This window comes from Cydia amplana, chromosome 5 (assembly GCF_948474715.1).
Source record: "Cydia amplana chromosome 5, ilCydAmpl1.1, whole genome shotgun sequence".
Classification (NCBI taxonomy): Eukaryota; Metazoa; Arthropoda; class Insecta; order Lepidoptera; family Tortricidae; genus Cydia; species Cydia amplana.
This window is the reverse complement of record NC_086073.1, coordinates 16,205,777-16,228,028: the sequence shown is the minus strand read 5'-3', so window position 1 is coordinate 16,228,028 and position 22,252 is coordinate 16,205,777. Positions and strand designations below refer to the sequence as shown.

Genomic DNA, 22,252 nt, shown 5'->3' with positions numbered 1-22,252 from the left:
CCTGGGCTAAACCGCGACCAGTCGATCTTTCTATAACTAGATCATCTAATTGAATTTTGAGGACTCTATGCTTCAAAAAATTCCAAAGGTAGTTGCAAACTCTACGTCCTACTTTTAGTGAGTCCAGGGTAGAGATTAGCACAGTATTATCAATATTATTGTAAGCACTGTCAATATCTAAAAAGCAGCCTAAAGTTGATAAACCTTTTGAGAAGCCAATTTGAATCCTAGTAACCAGGATGCTCAAATTATCTAAACATGATTTACATTTCCTAAACCCCAAAGTATTTTCAGAGAACACCTTATTACGTTCTAGAAGCCACTCGATTCTATGGTTGATAATTGCGTGGAAGATTTTGCATACACACGACATTAAAGAAATAGGTCGTAATGATGATACTTGGCTTGGATCTCTGCCCGGTTTTGGGATAGGGATAATACCAATATCTTTCCACTGACTAGGGACAAATCCGTTTACGAAAAAGTTATTGTATAGACGCAACAGTATCTTTTTGCCATTTTCTGGAAGATGTCTAATCATCGAGTATGAAATGTCATCGCACCCAGGGGAGGTATCCTTAAGTTTAATACACTTATTTAACTCCTGAATAGAGATATCAATGTCAATGGGAGACTCATGATCCAAAAGCAAGGGCGAAGGTGGGACAGCGTAATCTGGAGACAGCGAACATAGTAGTTCTTCAGCTAGTACTGGATTAATGTACTGTCTAGGGGTTCTGTAGCCCTTCATCCAGGCCATTTTCCTCCACATCTCACTCGAAGTAGTACTTGCATCGACTGAAGAGCATAGATCTTGCCAACTCTTTCGTATAGCTCCACACAGATCATTATGGGCCTTAGAAGTTTGGTCCTGTAAAATATCTAGGTTTCCTGGAGTAGGATTCCTACGAAACATGGTTAACGCCAACCTGCGTTTGGCTATAGCTTCCGATAGCTTTTGGTTCCAATAGGGTTTAGGCTTAAAAGCTGACTTTATATTATTATTAAATGTATGATAAGGGACATATATATCTGCTACTTGATTAATGAGGTGAATAAATTGATTATAATTTTCTTGATGGTCGCTACAGAATGTAAAATTTTCAAAATGATCTTGTAAATCTTCTGTATATTTTTGCCAATTAGCCTTTTTGAAATTTCTTTTTTTAACAGGGATGCTGAAATTGCATTGATATTTAGTTGAAAGTTTTATAAAAAAGTGATCACTACCTAATGTTTCATTAACTATTGACCAATTAAGGTCTAGAGCTATATCTGTGCTGGCCATACTAATATCGGGAGAGGATTTTTGTAATACGCCGTCAGAAAGCCTCATCCAAGTGGTGTCTCCGTTGTTGAGTGTTAACAAGTCACTGTCCAAAATAGAATTATAAATTTGATTACCTCTTGGATCCGTCTTACACGACCAACTAGAGTGATGCCCATTAAAGTCGCCAAGGACTAAGGTTTTCGGCTCACAATGACCTAAGACTTCGTCCCAATCCGTTTGACTTGTATTTATTTTACTAGGACAATAAATTGCAACAATGTTTTCAATAACTCGGCATCCTAAAAGCTTAACCTTCAGAAATTCAATACCTGTGTTACTAATGACAACATTGGATATTAGAGATTGAATAGAGTTATGTACGAGAATCATTACACCCCCGTAACCATCAAGTCTATCCTTTCTGTAAACCTGATAACCATTAACTCTAACGCTATAATCTTTTGACAACCATGTTTCGCTTACCACAGCAATATGAACTTTTTGTAATCTTAACAATTCTTGAAACGATTTAAGCTTGCCTAACAGACTCTGGGCATTCCATTGAATAATATTTAAACTAATGGATTTACTAGAGCTAGCCATAATTAACAAACTGCAAAAAACCTTTAACTATACTTGAGTCTGAAAAGAATCCTGCCGCCAGAATCACCATCCATTCCACACACAATTTAATTACGCCTTGAATTTTGTCTTGGATACTTATACTATTTAGAAAAATCACCTCCTTTACCCGTCTTAACAGCTCATTAAAAGTCGTTTTCCGATTGTTCTCGTTCTCGTGTGATCCATTGTCCGTGTCACTTTGAGCGTTAATTCCTGTATTCCGTTCTATCTTCGGTGAGTCAACAGCGGGTTTCTTCCTTTTCTCGTTTTTGGTTTGAGTTTTAATTTTTTGTTCCGACGATCCAAGCTTGGAAGTACCAGGTATTGGGTCTTGAACTTTGTGATTCAGAATTGGATTAGCTCTTCTTTCTGAAAGAACATTACTGTACGATGCAACACATGGCGATTTATCAGAGATTGGTGGAGGGCTAATCTTTAATGGAGGGAATGAGTGAGAATTCATGCACGGTTTTTCTTCCTGTAGTGGTCTTGGTATAGGGGACGCGTAAAGGGTCAGTGCCTTTCTGTAAGTACAGTTGAATTCTGACATCAACTCCCTTAGTTTCCTTTCTTTCTGGAATACAGGGCAGATCTTCGCCATCGAAATATGGTTACCACGACAGTTAACGCATTCAAAGGTAGTAGTTACACAGTTAGGGTGATCGCCTCCACATTTAGGGCACATAAATATTTTTGAAGTACAATTTCTAATGCTATGACCAATTTTCCAACATTTGAAACATTGTGTGACAGGGTGAACGTAGGGTTCTACTTTTAATCGTAAGTCATCAACGAAGACGTAAGGTGGCAGTTTCGAGCACTTGAAAGATAGCCGTGCCACCTCACTAGGGCACCAATGACCATCGGCTTTATCACGGCGGTTTAATCTTTTGGCTGCAATTACTTTCTCAGAGCAATTCACTAACTTTAGAATATCTTCCTCGGCAAGATCAATATCAACATTTCTTATGATGCCATAACTCAGTCCAGTCTCCATTGGCTTGTGTAAAACCCAACCTTGTTTAATAATGTTTTCACATTGAAAAATTTTGTCCATATTTTCCTTGTCACTAAACTCCAGCCGAACTTTAAAAGGGTTTAAATATTTTATAGCACAGATACCTTTTATGTTGTTTTCTTTTAAAAAACGAGCCATGGCAAACTGTTTCGGAAGTTGTTCTTTATTCGAGATATACACTTGAAGGTAAACTTTGTCGATGTCATCTGGAGGTACTGGGGTGTTTCTCTCCTTTTTCCTTTTCGTTTCCACTGTATTCCACTCTCTCATTCCATCCTCACTTTCCTTTTCTTCTTCTCTATGTCTTTTCGTAGTTTGTCTGCCCACATCCATCAAATTTTCATCATCTTCGCTTTTGTTATACTCGTAGTAGGAATCATCATCAGAATCGGTCGGTAGTTTAATCTCCTGTCCCTGAACCATCCTTTTAACTTTGAGGCTATACGACGAATTAGACTTTGTATTGTCTGTAATTTTCTGTACAAAACCTTGGAGGATATAATCAAACGGAGACGCCATGTCTGTAATTTTCTGTACAAAACAGTCTGCCGATTTTTGCGGGGGAGGGGAACGTCAAATGTATGCGTAACGTAAAAATAGCCATGTCAGATAAACGTCAGTCCATACATTGTGTATGACCGTTGGCCGCCTATTTTCGACAGAGGGGAAAGCCTGTCAATGGCTACTCCGTTTAGTTGCATCCTCCAAGTACAAAACAGTCTGCAGATTTTTGCGGGGGAGGGGAACGTCAAATGTACGCGTAACGTAAAAATAGCCATGTCAGATAAAATTCAGTCCATACATTGTGTATTCTGACCGTTGGCCGCCTATTTTCGACAGAGGGGAAAGCCTGTTAATGGCTACTCCGTTTAGTTGTATCCTCCAAGACCAGTGTACACTCTTAAAGCCATAACACACTACCGTATCGCACTATGACCTTGGTGCGGCGCTCCCATAAGTGAGAGCGAGAAACAGACATCTCTTTCCCCTCACTTATGGGTGCGGCGCACCGTGACCTTGAACGGTGCGGTAGTGTGTTATGGCTTACACTGTCTTTTAATATGGAAGCTGATCATTTGGCCAGAATATATAAATTTGAGCGTTTTTAACAGCAACATAAACGTTGCCCTGAATTCCCTGGAAAAAAGTGACACATGACACAAAGAAATGACAATGACTTTGACGGGAAAGAAAGGGAAGTGTTTTGAAAATTTTACTTTTTGAGGATTCGGGGTGATTTCGAGTTGTTTACATTTGTGCGTAAATTTTCCTGATATTATTTAAATACATTGCAACACTTGTGTAGACAAGCGCAACTAATTTACAAATATAAGGTTGAAATGGTGTTCTTTAGTACGTTTCTTCAATATTATGGCATCAGTAGCATCTTATCACTTTATATTTTTACTGTTGTATTATTATCTGCCGAAACATTATCAGTATAACACTAATTCAGGTTCCTATTATCTATATTAAAATCATTATCACTCATTCCGACTGTTTGTCCTATTGTGCAATAGACATTCTTTAAATGATTTTTTTTTACTTTTAGACAAAGTTGTTGCAGCCATGGCTTCAATACCACCGGTCACTACTCTTTCTAATCGGGTGATTAGGGTCCTTGGTTGTAATCCAGGCCATATGACGCTTCAGGGCACAAATACTTACCTCATTGGTACCGGAAGCAAGTAAGATCTTATTGTGTTTTATCATGACCTTTGATCCATGTGTATTAAAGTTAATGCTACAACTGTTTTCAATCATATTCTCAAAACTGTTTTAAGTTTTAACTGGCTAAGTTAGATTTTCAGAGAAAATGCATTAATTCAATCCTACACTAAGACAAACATATTATCTTTGCTTTCATTCATGATTTATTATTCAGAATGGTTAGTCTATGACCAATAATGTAGTTTTTATCGTATTAACTATCTTTTTTCAGCCGTATCTTGCTAGATACAGGAGATAAAGATGTAGAAGAATACCAGAGAAATCTAGCCAATGTCCTGAAGTCTAATAAGGTGAACATAGAGCACATAGTGGTCACTCACTGGCACCATGACCACATTGGGGGAGTGGAGAACTTATATGGAACTATTGCAAGTAAATATTTATATTTTTAGACACTTTTGTCTTTTGGCCACACCAGATTGCTCTTTATAAATAGTTGAGCAGCATATAGTGTAAATTCCATAAAGATCTTCATACTTTACGAAAACGTAAGTAGCAGGGCGCTATCTTTGCATGGATACGGATTAATTTCCTATTCCATTGTTTCTAAGTCTGGAGAATGTTACGAAAATTTTCACGAAAGTTTATCTGGGGAACATTTCGCAACATAGGAAAGTCCTACAGACTTGAATTCATGTATTAATTTAATCAAGCTATAATAATTTAAAAACTCAAATAAAATAATTACTGGTAGATACTTAGGAAACTTCAATTTCTGGTAAATCATGTTTCTATGCCATTACATATTTGTAACCGTTTCAGATCATGCCAAGATATGGAAGCACAAAAGATCTCCAGAAGATGCACCGGACAAGGAACTACCCCCCTCAATACACCTCCAATGGCTCTCAGATGGCCAAGAACTAACCGTAGAAGGTGCCACAGTCAAAATACACCACACACCCGGCCACACAACGGACCATGTTATAGCAACCTTGCTTGAGGAGAATGTGCTGTTTTCTGGGGATTGTATTCTCGGTGAAGGCACTGCGGTGTTCGAGGATTTGTATACTTACATGCAGAGCTTGAATAAGATACTGGATTTGAGGCCTAGTGTTATTTATCCGGGGCATGGAAATGTTGTTGAGGTATGTTTTTGAGTAATATACTGAGTTCTGACTGTGCTATTCATTCACCACCATATGAGAGACTTTTTCCTTCTTATTTAGTCTTTACTTCTTTGTTGTGTTCTGATTTTCTAAGCTTTTATGCTTAGATTACGTAAGAAGTAGCTGTTAAAATTAAAAGTAACTTTTTTATATTCAAATAAAATAAATCGGTGGTAAAAAAAGGACAGGGTCCTGAGAACATTTAATTTTAAACTATTCATATTTATTTCTTAAATTATATTACAGGACCCAATCCAAAAAATAGAATACTACATATCACACAGAAACCACCGGGAGAATCAAATTTTGGACGCATTGAAGGCCAATCCAGAGAAACAACTCACAGAAATGGATCTTGTAAAAATTATATACACAGAGACTCCAGAACATTTGTGGCCTGCCGCTGCTTACAATGTGAACCACCACTTAACTAAACTTACAAAAGAAAATAAAACTAAATGTGTAGAAATCGATGGGGAGAGCCGATGGCAGTACAATACGCAAGACTGTACATGTAATTTATAAAAATGGGTATTTTATGTGTTAAGAGATTTACGTATATAAATTTGTTATTACTAGTCATTATTTGTCGATGTAAATAAAATATAAAGCAATATTAAAAACAATTTTATTAAGGTAAATGAATACATTCTTACAAACAAAACAGATTGACTTAAAAATAACTTAATCTTCAATATTTATTAAGGCGCATAAGAGCTATTGATATCTACATGCACGGGTTTAGAACTTGTCCTAATGAGTATTCCCAATATATCATCATATATATATAAAATAAATAATTAAGTCAGTTTCCCTTTTAAATGCAACAGGTAACTGATAATGCTGGTTTTCATTACACTCTACACCTTAAGAAATACTGAAGAAACCTGATTTAAATCTTAAGTAAATAAAAACGGAAACGGAACTTTTGAGACTGTAAAAATAAATTCAGCTATCAATTACAATTGTGCTAGTTTTGAACAAATAGGAATAAAATTCCTAATTTGATCACCCACTACCCCCACTGGTCACTGTGAGTCAAGACACTCAAGACTTCATCCATAGTAATTTACAAGTAAGTGTACAAAGGACAAAGAGTAATATCAGTTGACTCAGTAAGGTAAAATACCCCCATTGGAAAAGTGGCTTCCTTAGCGCCACTTGCACCATTCCACTTACCCGGGGTTAACCGGTTAAACCTGGAGTTACCATGGTTACCAGTACAATTTGACACTGAGTTAACGGTTTAACCGCTTAACCTCGGGTTAGTGGGATGGTGCAAGTGAGCCTTAGAAATACAAAAAAGTTAGGGGCACTTCCACTGTCTACGATTCAGTTATAAAACTTCGTTTTATGGCATTAGAAAGAACTCCGTAGAAGTAAGCGTGCAGTTTTTATCAGACTCTTTCATTTGAAATAATAATGGAATTATCTAATATAATGTGGTCAATACTTATAATTTACATAAAAAAATACCACAAAAAGTGCCCGATTTGGAACCTGAAGCTTACTACTGCGAAGTTCTTTCTAATGCAAAATACATTTGATACCGGTCAAAATCATAACCCTCCTTTTGCGTTGCCGTAGTCGGGTTAAAACGAAGTATACGTGTGTCCATATTGAAAGTGTCTTTAACTTTTACCATCTTGTATCTTTAGGTTGGCTCACTTTCTGAAATTTCAACATACTTTATAGCTGTTCAATATTAAATTATCTAAAACGTCCGGTCCGTTATGCGAAAATGTACTCTATGTCGACGCGACAAGCTCCGTTTTGGCCTGATACTATCGGCGCACCATTTTCGGCATGGGCATGAGATCCGAGTCGTCTATAAACCGATGGTTGTCTATGAAGTCTAGCAGCCGCTCCTTGGTCACGGGGTCTCGTATACTTTCACATACGGCTGAAATGTATAAGATGGATTTAATATCGGGGTTAAGGCCAGGGCACACCGACTGCGTGCACGTGCACCAAAATGTTTGAGCCGCGTACGCACACGTCACGCAAGCAGTGTGCCGTTTCTCATAAGAATCTGTATATTACAACGCGCACAAGCTTGAGCTGAATTGTCAGCTGAAATGTCGGAATTTAAGGTAAAAAAAAACCGGCCAAGTGCGAGTCGGACTCGCGCACGGAGGGTTCCGCACCATCAACAAAAAATAGAGCAAACCAAGCAAAAAAACGGTCACCCATCCAAGTACTGACCCCGCCCGACGTTGCTTAACTTCGGTCAAAAATCACGTTTGTTGTATGGGAGCCCCACTTAAATCTTTATTTTATTCTGTTTTTAGTATTTGTTGTTATAGCGGCAACAGAAATACATCATCTGTGAAAATTTCAACTGTCTAGCTATCACGGTTCGTGAGATACAGCCTGGTGACAGACGGACGGACGAACGGACAGCGGAGTCTTAGTAATAGGGTCCCGTTTTTACCCTTTGGGTACGGAACCCTAACAATGGAACTACCTATATCGCGGTAGACCAGTTTGTGTAGGTAATTAAATATGTGTTAAAAACGCGAGTTTAAAGTGTTTAAGGCCCCATTCGCAGTTCGCACTAGCGCTTTTTCAACGTGCGTTAAAAAAGCGTTTGAATCTGCCCGTACGCTAAATTCGATTTAAAGACCAAGGCTTAAAGTTGAAAAGCCAACAATGCTTGATGAAAAGCGCTACCGCCATCGTGTGAATAAACACATGTTTCCATTTGAGTCATTCAAACGCTTTTTTAACGCGCGTTGAAAAAGCGCTCGTTAGAATGAGGCCTAAATGTTGCCTATTAGGCGATCTTCACAGTACCATAGAGAAATATAATAAGACAAGAGTGCTCAGTCCATACATCAGTTCAGACTATTAATTTCAGTGTCTACATCTAGCATCGAGTAGCGGAACTATCAGTACTGCTACTTGACAATAGATTTAGCACCGACCGGAAAGTCTTATCTCAACAGCATAAAACTTTCCGGTCGGTGCTACATCTATTGTCAAGTAGCAGTACTGATAGTTCCGCTACTCGATGCTAGATGCTAATAGTCTTTTTGGTACTAAAACTGATGTATGGAGTGAGCACTCTATGTATTTTTTTCTCTGATGTAATTATTTTTGAAAAGATGTGTCCCGCCGAGTTTGTTGCCGGTTCCATATTGGGATACCCTCCTTCAATTGAGGGGGGATTTAAATCTTCTCGGGCCGAGGTGTAGGGTTGGAGCCGGTCTACCTAGCTTTATTTGACGTTCATAAGCGCATTGTAATTATGCCTACTTGAATAAACTACCTTTTATCTTTATCTTATCTCTATGACAGTACTATTATTACTCACATTTGGCAGTATTATAACTGTTAGGGTAGGACTTGTCGGTCCGCTCCCTCATGAACACCCATCGGTTGTTTTCGTAAGTACACTCGATTATCTTGTTGTTGAGATGTTTAATGTCCTTGGTGACTTTCATTGTGGCGAACGGCGGCTCGAGTTGACCGACGAGTAGTTGGCCGATCTTCTTTGGTAGAATGCTGAAATACGATACATTTACGGTGTTTTCTTACTTTATTTGTGTGTTGTACCATAGAGAAAAAAATACATAGAGTGCTCACTCCATACATCAGTTTTAGTACCAAAAAAACTATTAGCATCTAGCATCGAGTAGCGGAACTATCATTACTGCTACTTGACAATAGATGTAGCACCGACCGGAAAGTCTTATGCTGTTGAGATAAGACTTTCCGGTCGGTGCTACATCTATTGTCAAGTAGCAGTACTGATAGTTCCGCTACTCGATGCTAGATGTAGACACTGAAATTAATAGTATAATATGTATGGAGTGAGCACTCTTGTCTTACTATATTTCTCTATGGTTGTACTCACAACTATACCTACGGGTAATTTATAATTTATAATTAAGTAACCTATTTACTTTTCATTGTAATAGTCAACTTAGTAACGTATGAAACTTTAGGCCTATTTTTAGTCATTTTTGTAAGACTTATTTGTAAAAGGCTGTTTGTTTTCTAAAAAAAAAAAATTTAGGTATTTATAGTTTATCAAAGGACTGTCTCATTTCAAACATAGAGAGAATCATACTGTCTTTGTCTTACACTAGTACCTACTAGCACCCAAAAGAAAAGGATGAGTATAGTTTTCCTGGTTCTTACTGACTGACAAATTGGTTTGACCAACTATATTTGAAATTTGAAACTATGGTCTCAAAGGCCATTCTCTATTATTTCTTCGAGTTCCTCTTTAGTATTACGCTACTGAAAACCGCTAGGATTATCAATTCGGATATAAAAAAAAATGCTAGATTTTTCCAGACAATCTTGTTTCACAATAAAAAAGAAATATATAGTATCATCTATTTTCTTCCTTTACTGAATCGAGTTTTTATACAGTCTTTTGTGTCAGTAGGTGTCATCGTAAAAAGGATAATGGGTTTACTTTGGTATCGTCCATTTGAGGAAGTATATAACATCGTTATTTGACAACTGGTCTGGCCTAGTGGGTAGTGACCCTGCCTGTTAAGCCGCGGTCCTGGGTTCGAATCCTGGTAAGGGCATTTATTTGTGTGATGGGCACAGATATCTGTTCCTGAGTCTTGGGTGTTTTCTATGTATTTATGTATTTGTATATTATATATATCGTTGTCTGAGTACCCACAACACAAGCCTTCTCGAGCTTACTGTGGGACTTAGTCAATCTGTGTAAGAATGTCCTATAATATTTATTTATTTATTTTATTTATAAATGTAATAATCCTATTCAAAGGAAGGAACTGAAAATTTACGCTGACAAGTAGGTACCAACACTTGTATATTAGAGCGAGAGAGAGGCAGAGGGGCTACCGCGAAATCCAAAATTCGCAAATTGCGCGGATCTTTCTCTTTTACTCCAATGAAGGCGTAATTAGAGTGACAGAGAAAAATGCCCGCAATTACGAACTTCGATTTTCGCGGTTATAGCCCAGATAACAATAGTACATTATTGATTATTGTCGAGGTTCGGAAGTAGCTACTTGCTGGCTGAGGATTCGTTTTAAACGGACGACCTTGGGAGTCCGTTTAATTGAATCCGAAGCCAGCAAGTAGCCTTCCAGCCGAGTCATATATAGTACTTTTCTCAAAAATGGTGCAAGAAATAGAAATTATTTACCGGAGCAACGGTCTAATTATCACAGAAAAAAGTAAAACCATTGAAAATATTTGCTTTACCGCCTTTAAAAAAACAGAAGTGTATTTTTCTGCTGAAAATACGCCAACCTATTTGAGACACCTAAATAGTCGCGGTACCAACATTATAATAATAAGTGCCGATCATCTGTTTGGCTGTTTAATTGGACCTATGCCTTCATTTGATATGGCCATTTTAACTTTTAAAAAGTTTGGAACTCGTTAAATAATGGAATTTGTATGCAACATTGCAGTCCCGAAATCGAGACTGCAATGTTTTTAATATTTTGACTAACCATAAACTACGCACTTCGCGACCAATTTTTTAACCGGCAACGTCGACTTTGCCTTCCATTTTTGAGAAAAGATTGTTACTTTTACGTAATTGGACATACCCTTGGCCACCTTCCGTGACTATCTTCAGCTTGAAGTCGACACTGTTCATGTTGCTCGGCTTCCATTTTAGCACGTCCTCGCACGGGCCGGGCACATAGGGCTACAAACGATTACAACTATAGCTGGTCAACCAAATCTTGTCAGTGAAAAAAGGCGCGAAATTCAAATTTTCCACGGGACGATATCCCTTCGCGCCTACATTTTTCAAATTTGCCGCCTTTTTCTACTGTCAAGATCTGGTTGACCAAGTATATTTACTAATATGATTTGCTTCTAAAATATCACAACTCACTTTCCGATACAATGATAGATTATTTTTACGGTCTTAGCCCTAATAAAGTTATACCATAGAGAAATATAAGTAAATAAAGAGTGGTAACTCCATACATCTGTTTTTTACCAAAACGCGAGTTATTCGTAGTCGATATCTAACGTCAACAGATGCTAGCTGCTACTACAGATGTCGCGGCGAACGAAAACTCTAATGGCCGACAATTTTTAGGGTTCCGTAGCCAAATGGCAAAAACGGAACCCTTATGGATACGTCATGTCTGTCTGTCTGTCTGTCTGTCCGTCCGTGTCACAGCCACTTTTTTCCGAAACTATAAGAACTATACTGTTGAAACTTGGTAAGTAGATGTATTCTGTGAACCGCATTAAGATTTTCACACAAAAATAGAAAAAGAACAATAAATTTTGGGGGTTCCCCATACTTAGAACTGAAACTCAAAAATTTTTTTTTCATCAAACCCATACTTGTGGGGTATCTATGGATAGGTCTTCAAAAATGATATTGAGGTTTCTAATATCATTTTTATCTAAACTGAATAGTTTGCGCGAGAGACACTTCCAAAGTGGTAAAATGTGTGTCCCCCCCTGTAACTTTTAAAATAAGAGAATGATAAAACTAAAAAAAATATATGATATACATTACCATGCAAACTTCCACCGAAAATTGGTTTGAACGAGATCTAGTAAGTAGTTTTTTTTTAATACGTCATAAATCTCCTAAACACGGAACCCTTCATGGGCGAGTCCGACTCGCACTTGGCCGCTTTTATTAGCTAATATTATTCAACTCCTGTTTATAATATTAGTTGTAAATTGTTTTAGTAGGTACTTTTTTCGTCAGCAATGAAACTTGTGACATCTGGTGTCAAGTAGCGGTCCTGATAGTTCCACTACTTGACGTTATATGTCGACTACGAAATAACTCTCGTTATGGTAAGAAAACTGATGCATGGAGTCACTCTTTCTTTACTTATAATTTCTCTATGGTTACACCTATTGATACCATTGACGTATAATATCTAAGGACAGGCTAATGGGGCACTAAAAATCGTACTAGTTCATCGGTGTTACCCACGAATTCCAGCCAATCGTGCAGTCTAACGCGAGTAGTTGCGACCAATAGCGCGCGTAATGCGAACTCGTCAACCAATCGCGCGCGTGATGCGAACTCATCAAGCAATCGCGTTGTACCGATTTCACACCGCTGTACTGGCCCCTGTCATGCCTCATTTTTATTGCCCGTAAAGCCAGTCCCTGGATATCTATGTCAATGTATGATACCCGTGCAAAAGGCTCTTTGCTGAGTTTGCTGAAATAACGTTATTCTTAAACGTCAAATAACTAATCAGGTAATTTCCTGTCTCGGTAGTAGACTTACCTCCTTCGAAGGTTGGAATATGAGTCCGTCAGGCTCGTGAGACAGAGTCTTGGCAAACTTCTCCCCCAACAATTGATGCGCCATCCGAACTTCGTAGAATTGCTTTAAACGTACGCTGAACGGCTCGCGTTCGCGGTGTATCATTTTCTTTTCCATTGCTTTTAACCTGAAATTTTAATGGGGAATATTACTGCAATGGTTTGCCGCCAGAGTGCAGCACTATAGTTCGTTTTTTTAGCATTAGAAAGAACTTGACAGAAGGTAAGCGATCTTGACATGTCTTTTAATTGAAAAACGCTTTTTAAAAAAATCAGTAACTATTACTTATGAAAGCAGAAGAATATAAATGATCGTATTAGATTCATAATTGTTACATATTTGCCGCAACTTATTTTTAAAATGTGTTTTTTAATTAAAAGACACATCAAGATTGTTTACCTTATTTCTAATGCTAAAAAAAACGAAGTATAGCACCCATCGTAAACCATAGAGTAACTTAAACATACTATGCCTTAAACTGTTTTTTGACAAGTTTTCACAGACAATACAATACCGGGAAACGCAAAATCGAAACGCGGCTATATCTGCCTCTTTATCGCTCCAGCCAGTAAGGTCTAAAGAGGACTTACTATACTCAAACAACTTTTAAATAATATTTTATTGACACAAAATTGCATCTATAGTTTGTCAAAGGACTGTCTCATTTCAAACATAGAGAGAATCATACTATCTTTGTCTTACACTAGTACTAGCACCCAAAAGAAAAGAATGAGTATAGTTTTCCTGGTTCTTACTGACTGACAAATTGGTTTGACTAACTTTATCATGTTCTTTTTTAGATTTTAGAAATAAACCTATATTAATTATATTTCAGAGTTAAACTATTGATTCATTTCGTATTTGAAACGCTTTTTATATAGTTTTCGGTTTTATAAATTGCATTGGAACATAAATGAGAAAATATAAGTTGGTATATCCAGGCTATACAAACTGAGAATACTAGAGATTCATGGCCTATCCTATCCAATAGATACTTGGGCGTTTTCTAAAATAAATATTGAAAACCCGATTCTCAGATATCCTGGTGTTTTTGGGTTTTTTCAACTCAGAATCACTAGCATATTCAACCTGATGATAAAAAAACTTGTCCCAAAAATTTGTATGAAATTTGTACTTTACACTACGTCACGTCCATACAAGTGAAAAATTTTCTCATAATAAAACGTGATGTAATGGAATGGACATTTTGGGACATCTTCTTTTAATAGAAAGATGGAGAGTGCTGTCGATTCTGAGTAGAATGAGCCCAAGAATGTCTAGATTTGAAAGAATCAGGTTTTCGATATTTTTTTTAGAAAACGCCCTCGTACAATACAAACCCTCACTTACCTAGGATTAATAATTTCATGTTCTATATAGTCCATCCGGGATGGGAAGAAAGCCTTTTTGGATATGTCCTGGTTCTCGAACCGAATAATGTCGTAACACAGGTACCGGGGTATTTCTTTACCGTCTACTTTGTCTATCACCATTTCCTAAAACATGATATAAATTAAATTTAACAAAATATGTATCAAAAACATTGACATAGATATCTAGGGACTGGCTTTACGGATAATAATAATGAGGCCATGACAGGGGCCAGTACAGCGGTGTGAAATCGCTACAACGCGATTGGTAGATGAGTTCGCATCACGCGCGCGATTGGTTGACGAGTTCGCATTACGCGCGCTATTGGTCGCAACTAGTCGCGTTAGACTGCACGATTGGCTGGAATTCGTGGGTAGCACCGCTGAACTAGTACGATGTTTAGTGCCCCATTAGCCCGTCCTTAGATATTATACGTCAATGATCAAAACTCGAAAAGATTCAGAACCACCTTTATAGAGTTCCGTAGTCAATTTAGGAACCCTTACGGCTTATAGTTTCGCCAAGTTCGTCTGTCTGTCTGTCCGAGGCTTTGTTTCGTGATCGTTAGTGCTAGATAGCTGCAATTTGGCATGGATGTATAAAGCAATCATGTCCACAAAGTGGTAAAATAAAAACTAGAAAAGAAAAATTGTAGGATATCTCCCCTTCTACTTAAAACTAATAGGGGCCTTCAACAACCATTTTTGATAAAGTGAATATTTGCAACTGAAAAAGATGGTGCATTTTGTTACAAGAAAAGAGTACTTTACAGCAATCGAATTGAAAGCATGAATTAAATTATAGACATCTAATACAATTAAATTAATTTTTGATTTATACTTACACCATCTAGTAGAGTATCTCTCAGATGCTGTCTCAGATCTTTCCTATGAACAAAACGCAGTCCAAACACTTTGAACACGCAGTTGTCTCTGTCTATCATGTACACTTCCCCTTCTCCGTCAATTAACATCATGTATCTGTAAGAAAAGGACAGCGTAAGAAAAAAGGGTTCCAAATATGAGCTCTCTAGTTTTACATAAACGGAAACTACTCGTATGATGGTTCGAAATATTTACAAGTAATAGTAGGTAGATTGTTAACCAAGGAATGAAATGATGCCTTTCACCCGAGTTATACACTCTACTTTTCACTTAAAAAGTTAAAATACGAAAACATGACTGACTATACATTTTTATAGTATATCTTTAGGGCCCTTTCAATTAACAATTTAAGCAAAAGTATCATTACTTATGGAATGGGGAGTTAAATATCAGAATGGAAATTGTATATAACAAATCCATTCAAACCCAAAATTCAATTGCTTATCGTACTTGGAACGTAAAATACTCTAGTGCAGAAACATGTCATTTTCTGCACACCTTTTAGAACAACAATGACCCTCTTTCAGAGCATGAGAAATGAAAAAGTGCTGCTGGCGCAACGGCCCGAAGTGGCTATTAAAACGTGCTATGGTCATATTTTTACAGTACATATGGTGCTACTTTCCCGAACTAGTACGGGAAATAGCACTTTCCGTGCGTATGTATGTACTGTAAAACGTTGTACGATGCACGCGCGAATAGGTAATTCGCAACTCGTGCCGATTTAAAACACTCCCTTTGGTCATGTTTTAATTTTTCGCCACTCGTTTCGAATTTCCTCTTTTCCGCACTTGTATCGTAATTCGTAAATAACTATTACCTGACACCATCAGCCTTCCACAACACCCGATACGGTTTCTCATGCAAATTCCTCAGATTCATCACGTCCATGGAGACCGGCTGCGACCCCGGGAACCCGGTCTTACCCCACTTGCAGAACTCCTGGGCTTTCTGCTGGATCTCCAGCAAGCGGGGCTGGGTGTTGAACGGTTCCACTCCCCGGACACCTGGCATGAATATTGTTATCTAGTAACTATTCTGTCATTTATTTACCTGACACCATCAGCCTTCCACGACACCCTGTACGGCTTCTCATGCAGCTTCCTCAGATTCATCACGTCCATGGAGACCGGCTGTGACCCCGGGAACCCGGTCTTGCCCCACTCGCAGAACTCCTGGGCCTTCTGCTGTATCTCCAGCAAGCGGGGCTGGGTGTTGAACGGTTCCACTCCGCGGACCCCTGGCATGAATATTGTTATCTAGTAACTATTCTGTCATTTATTTACCTGACACCATCAGCCTTCCACGACACCCGATACGGCTTCTCATGCAGCTTCCTCAGATTCATCACGTCCATGGAGACCGGCTGTGACCCCGGGAACCCGGTCTTGCCCCACTCGCAGAACTCCTGGGCTTTCTGCTGGATCTCCAGCAAGCGGGGCTGGGTGTTGTACGGTTCCACTCCGCGGACCCCTGGCATGAATGTGGTTTTCTAGTAACTATTCTGTCATTTATTTACCTGACACCATCAGCCTTCCACGACACCCGATACGGCTTCTCATGCAGCTTCCTCAGATTCATCACGTCCATAGAGACCGGCTGTGACCCCGGGAACCTGGTCTTGCCCCACTCGCAGAACTCCTGGGCCTTCTGCTGGATCTCCAGCAAGCGGGGCTGGGTGTTGTACGGTTCCACTCCGCGGACCCCTGGCATGAATGTGGTTTTCTAGTAACTATTCTGTCATTTATTTACCTGACACCATCAGCCTTCCACGACACCCTGTACGGCTTCTCATGCAGCTTCCTCAGATTCATCACGTCCATGGAGACCGGCTGTGACCCCGGGAACCCGGTCTTGCCCCACTCGCAGAACTCCTGGGCCTTCTGCTGTATCTCCAGCAAGCGGGGCTGGGTGTTGAACGGTTCCACTCCGCGGACCCCTGGCATGAATATTGTTATCTAGTAACTATTCTGTCACGTATTTACCTGACACCATCAGCCTTCCACGACACCCTATACGGCTTCTCATGCAGCTTCCTCAGATTCATCACGTCCATGGAGACCGGCTGTGACCCCGGGAACCCGGTCTTGCCCCACTCGCAGAACTCCTGGGCTTTCTGCTGGATCTCCAGCAAGCGGGGCTGGGTGTTGTACGGTTCCACTCCGCGGACCCCTGGCATGAATGTGGTTTTCTAGTAACTATTCTGTCATTTATTTACCTGACACCATCAGCCTTCCACGACACCCGATACGGCTTCTCATGCAGCTTCCTCAGATTCATCACGTCCATAGAGACCGGCTGTGACCCCGGGAACCTGGTCTTGCCCCACTCGCAGAACTCCTGGGCCTTCTGCTGGATCTCCAGCAAGCGGGGCTGGGTGTTGTACGGTTCCACTCCGCGGACCCCTGGCATGAATGTGGTTTTCTAGTAACTATTCTGTCATTTATTTACCTGACACCATCAGCCTTCCACGACACCCGATACGGCTTCTCATGCAGCTTCCTCAGATTCATCACGTCCATAGAGACCGGCTGTGACCCCGGGAACCCGGTCTTGCCCCACTCGCAGAACTCCTGGGCTTTCTGCTGGATCTCCAGCAAGCGGGGCTGGGTGTTGAACGGTTCCACTCCCCGGACCCCTGGCATGAATGTGGTTTTCTTCATGGTGGTCTCTTTGCGACCTTTCTTGGGTTTAGGTCTGTAAATGTGTGGAGTGTTAATCATTAATAAAATGTGTGCCATAAAAATGGAGTGGAATGTAATGGATGTGGCATAACGAATTTCTGAATCATAATCATTTATTTGCACATAAAAAGGGTTTATATAGGTGTTATAAAAGTTACATGTCCTAGTTCGTTTTTTTTAGCATTAGAAAGAACTTGAAAGAAGGTAAGCGATTTTGACATATTTTTTAATTGAAAAACACTTTTTAAAAATCAATGACTATTACTTATGAAATCAGAAGACTATAAAAGATCGTATTAGATTCATAATTGTTACATATTTACCGTAACTTATTTTTAAAATGTGTTTTTCAATTAAAAGACACATCAAGATTGTTTACCAAATTTCTAATGCTAAAAAAAACGAAGTATAGGCTTTCCGATATAGACTTACCTAAGTCAAACAAAAAGTTAAAATATGCTTCTAAGGCTGCGATTCCACCAGAGATGTGCGAGAATGATGTGTTGAACCAATAGAAAATTGTCGACTAGAGCTGCGCTGAGCGAGGAAAGGTAATTGAAATGATTCTATTGGTAATGGAGATTTGGACAATGGAGATGGTAGAAAAAAAACACTTACGATGCATTTTGCGAAGAGGTTGACTGGGAATTACTCGGCGTACTGTCGTCATAGTCTCCTCCTTCCTCCTCTGTTAGTTTGAGAAAAAAAACCGTCTTTCAATTAAAATAAAGGCCTGTGCACACTGGATACGTGTGCGTAGATGTGCACGTGCGCAAATGTTTGCTTAGTGAACAATTATCACCAGTATGAATGACGTCACGGATGAAGTACTCCTCCTTTCCTTAAGAGTAAGCGGTGGGAATCCAGATATATGGACGTTTCACCCCTGTGGGCCAATTTACTGACTAGTGTGACTATCTTCTAAATTTCGCAAAAATTATTAGCCTATTGTATTTTTTCCTGTGCAGAACTTTTAGGACTAAGAAATGGCAATGAGGCTTTGTAGATTTTTTAAATCTGCTCAGTTATAGGGTTAACTTACCATCGCACCAATCGGGCCTCAGTGGAGCAGCTGGTGTGTATTCCACGTCGTCGTAGCGTCTGTATAACTCTTGTAGGTAGTCTTGCTTGTAAATGCCTGGAGGCCTGTTGAGGAAAAGTTTAACTCGTGGTTACTACACTCAAAATAATGGACTGGGAGTCACGTGAACTGAGTTGTGGGGCAAAGCAAACTATAATAGTGGTTTTGACACTGCAGTTAAACTGCTCCAACATATAAGACAAAAGCAGGAAGCCCATTCTGTTGAATCGTTGCATGCAGTGGACATTCCGTCCCGTAGCGGTGCGCGGCAACTACTATGGCTAGACACCAAGATTAGTGTGGGCCTCAGGTACTTGTAGCGACGCGACGAAATCGCGGAGTGAGCCGCGCCTGACTCAGATTACTTCTAACAGGTTTAGGGTCAGGAAAACTTTCATAGATGATCTTAAAGATACACACCTCATCTTAGCAAACTCTATAATAGCTGCCTCAACACTGCAGTCCAACTGTTCCACCATATAGGACACAAGCAGAAAGCCGGTTCTGTTAAAACCGTGTGTGCAGTGGACCCCAATGACTTCCAGTGGATTCTGGCTCAGAAACTTGCTTACGAGTTGGATAAACAGTCTGAAAAATTTAACGACTTTTATACATAACAAAGTTTTAGTTAACACTCATGCAATACATATCTATGACGTGAAATAATTAATTGGGTCCTCCTGGGAAAAGTACCTAGAAATAATCAACACCTGGTACATAAAATTAAGGTTTATAAAAAAGTTTTATGATTGAGTAAATTTTTTCAAAAGTCCAAAATAAAGAGGCCCTCTAACTTTTGAACCAACAAAAATATTAAAAATTGAGAAAATAAAGCTTTGTTATATAACTTTCCATGAAAGCTGTTTTGAATGTGATCGCTTGAGCCTTTATTGAGTTTCTTGTTAAAAAGACAAGTGCCGTGAAGATATAGATTTAGATGGTCAAGCAGATCGTCAGTAAAAAAAGGCGCGAAATTCAAATTTTCTACAGGACGATATCCCTTCGTGCCTACTTTCTTCAAATTTGCCGCCTTTTTCTACTGACAAGATCTGCTTGACCATCTATACGTAATCCTTTTGCTTTTAGAGTCTGTGCGAAAAGAGTCGTGAAATGTATGGGATCCAATACATTCTACGACTCTTCTCTTTCCGCACAGACTCTATGACCTTTTTTGTAGGTATAATAGGTATATGTTTTATTTTATTTTATACACATGCAGCATGTGATTTCAACAACGTCAGTAATATTACTACAAGAACTTACCTAGTTTGATCTAATGAAGGTGTCTCTCCGTGTCCCCGGCAGGACATCTTTACATATTTACAGTCCATATTCTCTATCTCTGTCTTGTCATAGAACCTTGTGGTGTTAGTCAGGTCAACCCACATCCCAAGTTTTACCTGTAATGAATAGTACACTAAATAACATGGAAAGTTGCCCCTTACAACTATTTCAAACAAGTATTTTAACCCCCTTAAGGGTGGAATTCCCGACATAGGGCCATGTCATGATGTCAACTCTAATAAAAATGACAATCAACTCTAATCTAAATATTAATTTAATGTAATATGTTTGACTAGTTTGACTATTTTGACAAATATTCAATAACGTGACAAAACTGTACCATTCACCTAAGGTAGAAATCAAAAGGTTATTTTATTTTATAAGGGTGGAATTAAACAAAATCCCTTCTTAGTGTATGGTTCTTTTATAATTAAGCTACTGAAAAAAAACAGGTTTTTAATTCAGCAGTTATAGCTCCGAGCCAATAGGGATGTTTCCTGTACTTAAAATAAATTATTTCAAACCGTGCACGAAATAAAGCACCAGATAATTATTAGAAAAACATAAACATCAGCTATTTTTAAACACAATATGTATTTAATAAATCGGATTGAAATATAAAAAGTAGGTGAGTTGACCGTGACGACGTCACTACATTCATTTTCATATAAATTCCATATTAGCCAATCGTTTTGACAGTTCTAAAAAAGAAGCTGATTTGACTAGTAGGAATGTAGCCTATTGTAAGATACTTCATCATCATCATCATTAGCCTTTACATCCTTTCCAGATGTTTATTACAGCTGCTGTGTATTCCGAGAGTCGCATCTTTTCTTGTGACTGAACAAACCGATGCGGACCCTGCACGGCTTCCCACAACGGTCACAAGTAAATTTGGCGTTAGTTGGATACTTCAACATATATATCAATTTCTAGAATAATCTAATTATTTATTTCCTCCATGTAACCATTTAATGGTAACACTTTGGCAAGAGATGCATCCCAAATATAATAAAAATACAAGTAAATTTACTACATTTATGTTAATGTCAACACATAATTATTATTATTACAGCAATTTGGACGTTAGCCATTTACCAAAGCTATTTTAGAATTGTTTTTCATCTTGGTCTTGATGTGTAATCGAAATTCGACAGAATGCTGGTATTCCAAAAGAATCTTGTACTGATGAAAAAAAATTTTTTTTTTTAATACATAGTATATAGATCTGTCTGGAGAAATAGACAGTCTAGCATGTGTTAGTTCGGTTTATCAAGGATAACACTAAAAGATGAAAGTCCTATGAAAGCAGTGCTTTTACAGAAATAAAAACTTTAACAGCTGACGCGTCCATTCTATTTTTCATTTAGTGACTCACTTTTAAACTTTTCATGTACACAAACAGCATGTTAGGAGTGAAGCGGTTCTCCTCTGGGACTTTGTCATTGAACTGTTGTCCTAAAGGAGTCTTGAAGGCTAGAAACTTGCCAGCAACAAGCCCTGATGCTTTTCGAGGGCACTTCAACCACCTATTCGGCAAAGGCCCGGGATCCCGGTACGACATTTTGGCTTTATAAATAGTTTATCACACAGGTGAATTAGTTCAAAGTCAGTTTGGCACACATTTATAATAGGATGTGTTATTGTTTTATGTATTTTTATTTTACAGTGATTTTCCTTGAGTACGATACGCGATTGGCATCGTAGAACAAGAACCGTCAATTTCGATTGACACTATTGACAGTTGTTAACATAGGTTGCAAGCAAAATGATTTCAAACTCCATTTTGTGTCATTATAGGATTATTCCAGCTGTAGTCGGAACACTCGGAATTCCAGTTCACTTCTACCATTGTGTAAATAAATCAAAAAATTAAACTTTAAATAAATTTTCGAGATGTAAATGTGAGTATATGATATCAATTTGACACTGGGT

The 22,252-nt window shown here is 38.7% G+C and overlaps 2 protein-coding genes and 1 long non-coding RNA gene across 3 annotated transcripts in view; 2 read left to right on the top strand and 1 right to left on the bottom strand.

The window, feature by feature from the left end:
* The window catches only part of LOC134648395 (uncharacterized), a 120,147-nt gene extending 107,838 nt beyond the window's left edge, over positions 1-12,309 (top strand). Inside the window, exon 2 of the long non-coding RNA XR_010096881.1 lies at positions 12,104-12,309. This is a non-coding gene — a long non-coding RNA (uncharacterized LOC134648395). The remainder of the gene's footprint in view (positions 1-12,103) is intronic.
* Positions 4,148-6,281, top strand: LOC134648137 (beta-lactamase-like protein 2 homolog). Its single transcript, XM_063502613.1, has 5 exons — positions 4,148-4,265; positions 4,465-4,600; positions 4,855-5,015; positions 5,406-5,731; positions 5,999-6,281. The coding sequence occupies exons 1-5, from the start codon at positions 4,253-4,255 to the stop codon at positions 6,275-6,277; spliced, it is 915 nt and encodes a 304-aa protein (XP_063358683.1). The 5' UTR covers positions 4,148-4,252; the 3' UTR covers positions 6,278-6,281.
* On the bottom strand, positions 7,389-22,045 carry LOC134648387 (mRNA-capping enzyme). Its single transcript, XM_063502915.1, has 12 exons — positions 21,696-22,045; positions 20,297-20,433; positions 19,454-19,621; positions 18,995-19,098; positions 18,571-18,640; positions 17,720-17,965; positions 15,229-15,364; positions 14,364-14,509; positions 12,975-13,140; positions 11,305-11,405; positions 9,069-9,259; positions 7,389-7,655 (listed from the first exon to the last, which is right to left on the bottom strand). The coding sequence occupies exons 1-12, from the start codon at positions 21,879-21,881 to the stop codon at positions 7,537-7,539; spliced, it is 1,770 nt and encodes a 589-aa protein (XP_063358985.1). The 5' UTR covers positions 21,882-22,045; the 3' UTR covers positions 7,389-7,536.
* Positions 22,046-22,252: the final 207 nt, after the last annotated feature.